The following is a 10,216-nucleotide window of genomic DNA, read 5'->3' as shown; positions in this document are numbered from 1 at the left end:
GTGCAGGTGCTGTGTAAGACAGTGTGGTGGTTATTCAGAAAGTTAAGCCATGTGCCCAAACAATTCTGCTCTTAGGTATATATACTCAAGAATAAAAAGACAGACACAAACATTTATTTGTATGTCAATTATCATTGCAGGATTATTCACAATATTCAAAAGGTGGAAACAAGAAAAGTATCCATCAACAGATGACTGGATAAACAAATTGTGGCACATACATTCAATGGAATATGTATATATATATATATATATATATATATATATATATATACTCAACCACAAAAAGGAATGAGGTTCAGGTACATGCTACAACATGGTTTAACTTTGGAATATAACTTTTAAAAATTGTGAATCACTCTATTGTACACCTCTGACTTACATAATATTGTACATCAACTATGCTTCAATTAAAAATGGTTAAAATGGTAAATTTTGTGTCATGTGTATTTTACCATAATAAAAATACTGTTTTAAACCTTCAGTGGCACCAATAAGAGAATGCACCATCTAAAAAATAATAATATTTTTATATTGATTACATGTTGCAATCATAATATTTTGGATATATTCGGCTAAATAAAATGTGTTATTAAATTTTTTTAAATAAAAGAAAATAAATTAAATTAAATTCACATGGAAAGGCACGGGCCCTAGAATAGCTAAAACCAAATGATTGGGAAAGTGATGTACAGATACCTATCAAAACTGAAAATAAAAACGCTTTTCAACCCATAAATCCTACATTTGGAAACTTATCATATAAAAGTACCACTAAAAAATATATATATTCATATGTATATGAATGTTTATTGCTGTGCTGTTTATAGTGGTAAGGTTTGTAAATAACCTACCAATTGAGAATTGAATCAATTGTATAGTATCCTTACTGTAGACCATTATGAAAATATTTAAACATAATTTTTTAGGATGGGGAGGAAGGAGTCATATCCATAGCACAAGAAGAGATGTCAGCCTTTAATAGAAACAGGGACATGTCATCTATTATAAAAGGAAGGCATATGGGTAAAGATGTCAGTAAGTTGGTAGCTTTGGTGGATGAAGGCAATGGACTTTCCATCTAACTGTGAATATTTTCTAAGCGACAGGTGAATCACAGTCATGAGTTTGCTGTGAGAAAGGGGAAGAGATGAAATAGTGGAGGTTTGAGGTAGGAGAAGAATTTTGGCAATAGGAAAGAAACAGTAGGGTAGCATATTAACCTTACTGGGCAATGTTATCTTCCCATCTGAGATTTTGAGTTCTTGAATATAAATGAGACCAATCAGTAGGGATGTGTACACTTTTTCAGGCACAATACTAATGTTTGAGAAATTGTGAGTTGTTTATGCTATAAATGTGTGCATGCACCTGTTTGTATCTATTTATATCTTTACCTATATTTCTCTTACACATTAAAATCAATGTATGACCACCAACTAAAATCATCTCAAGGACCACCATGCATTTCAAATGGAGAAACATTGCCTTAGAAAAGCTCCTACCATGCACAAATATCATCTCCTCTTTGAAGTATTGTCAGACACCCAGAGACATGGTTAAGAACTCCCTCTTCTATGTCTCAACAGCATCTTGCATTTAACCTTATTCAGCTCCATAAAGACATGGACTGTGTCTTTAAAATATGCATTCCCATGACCTTACAGGATGGGGAACCTGGAACATAGTGGAGCCCCACTGACTGAGTGATGGGACAGACCCAAGTGCTCATCAAGGTTTTGAAAACTGAATTCTAAAAACTTAGCCTCCTCTATAACATCCACCAAACACCTATCTGCCTCCACCTGAGAGACTGGTGGGCAGCATTTGTCCTTAGGAAAAATTGTTCCCGAGATCATTGTGGACATGAAATCCTTTGCTGAAGGGATCAGAGAGATATGATTCTCACCAGGAATACAACAGTCATGTAATCTACCTAAACTCTAAATGTAGGAAGGCTTCATTCAGTGTTATGTCTTAAAGCCCTTGTTTCTTCCCTTATTCTACACTTTGCCCCTGGGTGATCTTTCCTAGTTTGATGGTTTTAAATGCAATCTCTAGCCCATACATCTCCATATTCACAGGCCCCAAAGCTTACTTGACCCTGCTGTTTGAATTAATAATAAGCCACTTAAAATATGACATGGTCAAAATAGAACTCTTGATTTCCTCCAAGCAAACCTGTTCCTTTCCCAATCTTCACGATCCTTGTAAATCATCCCTATGTACCAAATTGCTTAAGCCAAAACCTTAAAATTTACTCTGAATTTTTCCCAAATTTTCTTGTTCCTCCACATATAATTTATCACCAAATCTTAATTCTTCCTAATACATGTTGAGAATCTAACAAATTTCCTCCTTCTCATACCATAATTCAAGTCCAAGCCATCATTATCACTAACTGGCATTATTCCAATAGCCAATAGTCTCTCTGGACCTACTTTTGCTCCTTCCTACTATCCATTCACCAGAGAGCATCCAAAATAATCTCTTAAAAACATTTTATGTACCTACTACCCAAAGCCAACTATAGATTCAATACAATCCGCATCAAGATACCAATGGCATTCTTCACAGAAATAGTAAAAGCAAACCAAAAATTTATATGGAACTTCAAAAGAGTCTGAATAAACAAAGCAATCATAAAGAAAAAGAAGAAAGCTGGACGTATCATACTTCCTGATTTCAAACTTTATTACAAAGCTGTAGTAATAAAAACAGTATGACACTGGCATAAAAGTAGACACATGGACCAGTGGAACACAGTACAGAACCCAGAATTAAAGCCCCACATATATGGTCAACTAATATTTGACAATGGCACCAAGAACACCCAATAGAGAAAGAATAGCCTCTTCAACAAATGGTGTTGTGAAAACTGGGTAAACATATGCAGAACAATAAAATTCAACCCTTATATTATATCGCTCACAAAAGTTAACTCAAAATGGATTAAATACTTAAACATAAGACCTGGTACCATAAAACTCCTTGAAGAAAATTCAGGGAAGAAGTTCCTTGGCTTTGGTTTTGGCAATAATTTTTTGGATATGGCACCAAATCAAACAACAAAAGCAGAAATAAACAAATGGGACTACACCAAATTTAAAAGACTCTGTACAGCAAAAGAAACAATTTAAAAAATTAAAAGACAACATACAGAATGTGAGAAAATTTTTGCAAACCATGTATCAGATAAGGGGTTGATATCCAAAGTATATAAAGAACTCATATAGCTCGTAACAGTAACAACGAAAAACCCAGTCCAATTTTTAAAAATGGGCAGAGGAACTAAATAGACATTTTCCCAAAGAAGACACCAAATACCCAAGAGGCACATGAAAAAATGCTCAATATCACTAATCATCAGGGAAATGCAAATCAAAACCACAATGATATATTACTTTACACTTGTTAAAATGGCTATCCTGAAGCATACAGGTGATAACAAGTATTGGTGAGAATAAGGAGAAAAGGGAACACTTGTACACTGTTGGTGGGAATGTAAATTAGTTCAACAACTATGAAAAACAATAAGGAGTTTCCTCAAAAAATTAAGAATAGTACTGCTAAATAAATCCAGCTGTTCCACTTCTGGATATTTATCTAAAGAATATGAAAACCCTAATTCAAAAAGATATATGCACTCCTATGCTCATCTCAGTATTATTTACAATAGCCAAGAAATGGGAATACCATAAGAGTCCATAAATGGATGAATGGTTAAAGATGTGAGATACACACACACACACACACACACACACACACACACACACACAGAAACTTAGGTACACACACACTGGAATACTACTATTCAGCCATAAAAAGGAATGAAATCCTACCATTTGCCATAACATAGGTGGACCTGGAGGATATTATGCTAAGTGAAGTAAATCAGATAGAGAAAGACAAATACCATATAATTTCACTCATATGTGGAATCTAAAAAAATGAAGAAAACCAATGAAAAAACAAAATAAAACTAAAACAAACTCATAGATACAGAGAACAACGTAGTGGTTACCAGAGGAGAAGGGGGTTGGGGGTTGGGCAAAATGGGTGAAGGGGGTCAACTGTACAGGCCAACTTAATAACAATAATCAGGTCTTGTTATTTGACTCTGAATAAAAATACTATTGTTTAAAAAATAAATCAGGTGATCATTACAATTTTAGATATAAAGGAATGCATATTATTAAAAAATTGGGGTATAGTTACCACAATGTTGTATCTATACATCACTATCCAGGAATGAGATTTTTTCCTTTTAATTTTTTAAATTGAAGTACAGTTGACATACAATATTATATTAGTTTCAGTTGTACAACATAGTGATTCAACATTTATATACATTATAAATTGAGCACCACAATAATTCTAGTTACCATCTGTCACCACACAAAATTATTACAATATTATTGACTATAATCCCCATGCTGTACATTACATCCCTGTAACTTACTTATTTTATAACTGGAAGTTTGTATCTCTTAATCCCTTTCACCTATTTCACTCAATCCCCTATCCCCTTCCCCTCTGGTGAACACCAGTTTGTCAGGAATGAGATTTTACATATGTGATTATATTATTCCTTTGAGTACTAACACTTTTTTAATGCTATGTATTTTCTGGGTTAATAATTCTGTAATATATATTTATTTGTTTTCATAAGCAGAAGTTAACTTTTCTTGATAGAGCTAGGTCTTTAAAAATTATAATATGCAGTGAAAATTTTGAGGACAATTAGTACACTGAGGATTTCTTGTCCTTGCACTGAGTGCTCTAACACAGCTATAGTATTTACGTTCTAATTTCAGTTTTCAATAGTGTTTCTATCTCTTTCCCTTTGAGTGTCTACCAACTATCACTTCTTGCTGCTGTCTTCTAGCTAAATTCTAGCATCTCCCATTTTCTTAACTTTCTGCCTTTAATGTCCATTGGCCTTTAACGTCCACTGGGAAAACAAATGACAACTCTTATTTGAAAAGCAGTTTTTAAAAAAAGCTAAATATGAGTGAAGAAAAAAACGCAAAATGAAAAAAATGAAAAAAAAAACACTAGAATGCCTACAGTTAAGAATATAGAGTAATAGGAACTCTCATACACTACTAGTGGAAGTGTAAATTGGTGTAAAAATTTCAAAAACTCTCTGGAAAAAGCTATGTAAACTGAAATCACACACACTTATAATACAGGAATTCCATGAATAGATTTATTTCCAACGTAAACGAACCTGTGAGCAGAAAGACAGGTACGAGAAGGTCCATAGCAGCATTTTTGGTAAGAACTCCAAACTGGAAAAAAGGTAATGTCCACCAGCAGTTCACAGGATAAGTTGTACTACATTCATTCAATGTTAAAGTATATAATAATGAAAATGAGCAAATACTGCTATATACAACAAAGATAATTAACAAGACATAGTGGATTTTTATTGGAAAAAAGAGAGCTACAAATGAGTACATATTGTATAATTCCATTGATATTGTACAAAACTCAGAAACCAGCAAAACTAATCTGTGATGCTAGAAGTCAGAATAGGGGCTTCCTCTTGGGACAAATATGAGGGGAGAGATGGGATGGGTGCCATAGTAGGTTCTGAGATGCTGGTAATGTTCTGTTTCCTGACTGGCATGATGGTCATAAGGTGTGTTAAATCTGTCGTAATTTATCAAGTCTACATTCACGATTTGTGTACTTTGTCTATGTTATCTCAGCAAAAGCACTCAAAGTTAAAATATTTTATTAAAATTATGCTGAAGATAAACAGTTGTATGGAAAGATATTCACAGGTTTTTAAAATGCAAAAAGAAGGTCAGAAACTATCAAAAGAAGTTCAGAATGGAGAGTATGATCCCATCTTTTTACTTTCATACTTAGGGTGGAAAACATGTCATATGTCACAGCCACAGGCACAGCTCCTTCGTTTTTCATTTAGCAATAACTAGAACAGTTTGGACACTGGTAAAGTAGAAATGGCTGAGACCAGAAGTGTAGTTCAATGTGGCTATGGAACAGATTTCATGGAAGGATGTACAGGGGGGATAAAGATGAAGATGGAGAGCCAGGTAAGGACCAATTTGCGAAGAATTTGAATGCTGTAGAATGGGATCAGCATGTCATTTCAGAGGTAAGATATTGTCATTCAATGCTATTTTTATCTATTAGATGCAGGGGTAGTAGAAAATTCAACTTACAAAAAAATGTGAACTGGACTTCAGGGGGAAATTGCATTTGTTTTCTTTAATGACTGCAGAATTTAAAATCCTCTCTGAATCTGCCCTTGGGAAGCACCTGTCTAGACAAGGAGCATGGAGTGCTTCCGGCAAAGAGGAAAGACCAGGGTGAGGGATCCCATCAGGTCTGATCTCAATTACTCCTTTGTAGCAGCTCAAAAGATGCTGCTGCTTTCCACAAGATTCTCCTAAGATATGATCAGCACAGAAACTGAACATTTCTACCTGTAGAACATGCACATTCACTTGTATAAAAATTGATCTTTTTACTCCAGTTTGGCCAAATCCATGGTCCTGAACTGCCTGCTTCCCTACTTTAAGAAAGCATCTGGAATGTAGAAAATGTCAGAGGTTAAGTGTCTGGACCCTCATGTGAAGGCAATGCCCTCTGAGGGAATTCTAGGGCACAGGATAACTGAATGTAACAGTATTCATTACCATCAAGAATTTAAGGAAGGATTTCAATTGTGGAGAAAAATGTAAATTTTTCTCCTTCTCAATATTCCACTGCATACCCTGATGGTTGAGAGCTAGGATTTAGCCCAATTACTTTGGTAGCACTCCCAGAAAATAAAGCATCTGACTCCTCTTCCTTGCTGAAGCGTTTGAATTATGCCTCCCCAAACACAAGACCAACTACTTAAATAATCAGGTCCTATTCTGGTGGTGTTGTTCTCACCTTATGGAGCCCCAACCAGTCCTCACATACTGCTAAATGAAGAAACAGGAAATCCAATCATTCCTGTCATCACTTTCATCCGCATCTCCCTCCCAACCTAGTGCACTTTGGCTCTAGCCACCCTGGGTGTCCAGCTGTTATGCAAACTTATTTTGTACTTTCAAACCTCTGAGCCTTTTCTGATGCTGATCCCTCAGCCTAGAATGCCCTTATAAATCCTTCCCATCCTATTCATCACTTAGAGCTCAATTCTTCCTTGAGGCATGTGCCCCCAATCCAAGACACCCCAGACTAAGCTGTAATTCATTGCTTGTTCCTTCTGTGTTTGTACCATATGTTAACTGTCCCTCCATCAGAGCATATATTTTCAACTACTTTAATTAAGAGTATCTTAAATAAACAGGGCTAATCATTTGTGAAGGACAGCTGGTATTGAGAGAAAGTACTTATGCTTGAGATTCTGACAGACCTGGATTCAAATCCTGGTCTCTTCCACTTGTTGCCTGACTTTGGACAGGTAAATTCACCTCTGACTCAATTTCCTCATCTGTAAAATGAGGACCATTAAGAGTAGTACCTCATAGCTAAGATTAAGTGATTTAATATGAGATAAGTGAAAATACCAGAAATAGTGTCCGGTACATAGTAAGTGCTCCATTATTATTACCATTGTTTGAACCTACCCCAAAATGTAAGCTCTACACAGAAAGGGATAATCATTGTTTGTCCTCTGGTGTACCTCTAGTACCCAATACTGTGCCTAGCATGTGACACATACTCAAGAAACATATGTTGAATGAGTGGATGAATTAATGAATCCGTGAAATAATTCTCATCTTTAGCATCCTCCTCCTCTCCAAATCCTCTACTGCCTATTAGCTTTATACCTCACAGAAAACCTTTGTGTTGTATCACTGAACATTCCCCAACCCTTACCCTCTTTGCTTTACCTTTGTTTGTTACCCCCTTTCATGAATTCTTTTCTCTGACAAGTTTGACTCTAGCAACAACCACTTCAACTAGCCTCTCGGGCCAGGCAAAAGTAGGGGGCCGGAGTCGGGTACTGGGAGCGGGGCGTGGCCACCACGTCGCAGAACGCAACTGCGCCTGCGTAGGCTGCGGCAAAGCCTAGCTCTCTGAGGGTTGCGTTTATTGCTGGCTGGTGTTTGTGTAGGAGGATCGCTCCTCTCACCAGCTCTCACTTCTGATCCGCGCAGCTCCTGGGTCTCTGGCTTCAGCTTTGTGCTGAGGCGCCGACACACCTACCATCCTCTCTCCGACGGATCGCTGACCTCCCCATTCCTGTTCCTGTCTCCTGGAACCATGTCTCTGGTAAGCCAGAATGCGTGCCACCGCAACGCAGAGACCACTGTAGATTACAGCGACTTCCATGGTGAGATGCAGGCTACTAATGCCTCCGGGTCCCCCACCTCCATGCTAATTCCTGATGCTCCCCAGGGCCTTCAGGCGCCAATCGATTCTCAGGGCGCTAGCGCTTCCCAGGCTGCGCAGGACCCGAACGACTTCGAGGTGCTGATAGATGAGCAGTCCCGACGTTTGGGGGCGCTCAGGGTCCACGACCCTCTAGAGGACAGGTCGATTGCTTTGGTGAATTTCATGCGAATGAAAAGCCAAATCGAGGGGTCTATTCAGCAGACAGAGATGCTAGAGTTCCTCAGAGAATACTCAGATCAGTTTCCTGAGATCCTCAGACGAGCCTCAGCCCATCTGGACCAGGTCTTTGGGTTGAACCTGAGGGTTCTTGATCCCCAGGCTGACACCTACAAACTAATCAGCAAACGGGGTCTCCAGACCACTGATCGGATAGCAGAATCCCTGGACATGCCAAAGGCAGGTCTCCTGGCCTTGGTCCTAGGCCACATTCTCCTGAGTGGTAACCGAGCAAGAGAGGCCTCCATTTGGGATCTGTTGCTAAAGGTTGATGTGTTAGATGAGCCCCAGAGGATCAACATCCCCTTTGGCAGCACAAGGAACCTCCTAACTACTGACTTTTTGCATATGCGGTTCTTGGAGTACTGGCCAGTGTATGGCACTAATCCCCTCGAATTTGAGTTCTTGTGGGGCTCTAGAGCCCACAAGGAAATCACAAAGATGGAAGCCCTGAAGTCTGTGGCAGAGGCCCATGATGAAGAACCCTGGAGCTGGCCAGAAGAATATAATAAAGCCCTGGAAGCTGACAAGGCCAAAGAAAGAAGCCAGGCTGCTGGCTTGGAGTTCTGGTCAGAGGACACTATGAATGATAAGGCAAATGATTTGGTCCAGTTGGCCATTAATGTCACAGAGGAGTTGCTGCCTATACATCAGGATGAGCTGTTGGCTCACACTGGCAAAGAATTTGAGGACGTGTTCCCAAATATCCTCAGTCGAGCTACTCTAATCCTCGATCTGTTCTATGGGTTCTCTCTGATTGAGGTTGATACCAGTGAGCACATTTACCTCCTTGTCCAGCAACCAGAATCAGAAGAAGAGCAAATGATGCTAGAGAGCCTGGGGAGACCCACTCAAGAATATTTGATGCCAATCCTGGGTTTGATCTTCCTGATGGGCAACCATGTCAAAGAGGCCAGTGTCTGGAATTTGCTTCGGAGATTTGGTGTGGATGTAGGGAGAAAGCATGCCATCACCTGCAAACTTATGAGACAGCGCTACTTGGAATGCAGGCCACTGTCCTATTCTAATCCAGTTGAATATGAGCTTCTGTGGGGTCCTCGAGCTCACCTTGAAACCACCAAAATGAAAGCCTTGGAGTACATGGCCAGGCTCTACAGAAAGCAACCACAGGACTGGCCAGAGCAATATAGGGAGGCTGTTGAAGATGAGGAGGCCAGAGCCAGGTCTGAGGCAACTGCTATGTTCTTCTTTGGCCCCATGTGAAGTCTGGGGGAAGTATGTCACTTCAGTTGGGTGGCATCAATTAAAGGGGCCCTGGGGAAATGGGCACTGGGGCCCCAAATCAGAAGCTGGGCAGGGTTGGGGTGAAAAGTACACATTGTGCTTGCTATTTGTGTTCTATTTCTAATAGTATTTCCTTCCTTTTAATATACCCTTGAATTAGATTCATGATCAGTGTTTATAAATGAAATTGCTCATTTGCCATTCCTGTCTTGTTTCAATATAAAAGTTCATATAGCTGCATAAAGTGTAGTGGTAATATTTACATCTTTCTATGATGTGGAAGAGAATATACAGTTGTTCTTTAACCGTTTGAAATAATCAGTAAAATGGTCTGGTACAGGAGTTAAGTAACAACAGTAATAACATACCCACAACAAACACAAAA

The 10,216-nt window shown here is 38.7% G+C and overlaps 1 protein-coding gene across 1 annotated transcript; it reads left to right on the top strand.

Moving 5' to 3' along the window:
• Positions 1–8,238: 8,238 nt before the first annotated feature.
• MAGEE2 (MAGE family member E2) lies at positions 8,239–9,974 on the top strand. Its single transcript, XM_060138576.1, has one exon. It carries the CDS (start codon positions 8,239–8,241, stop codon positions 9,808–9,810), a length of 1,572 nt encoding a protein of 523 aa, XP_059994559.1. The 3' UTR covers positions 9,811–9,974.
• The last annotated feature ends 242 nt before the right edge of the window (positions 9,975–10,216 follow it).

This window comes from Lagenorhynchus albirostris, chromosome X, assembly GCF_949774975.1.
Source record: "Lagenorhynchus albirostris chromosome X, mLagAlb1.1, whole genome shotgun sequence".
NCBI classification, from domain to species: domain Eukaryota; kingdom Metazoa; phylum Chordata; class Mammalia; order Artiodactyla; family Delphinidae; genus Lagenorhynchus; species Lagenorhynchus albirostris.
Note: the sequence above shows the minus strand (reverse complement) of the source record. Positions and strands in the feature narration are given on the sequence as shown.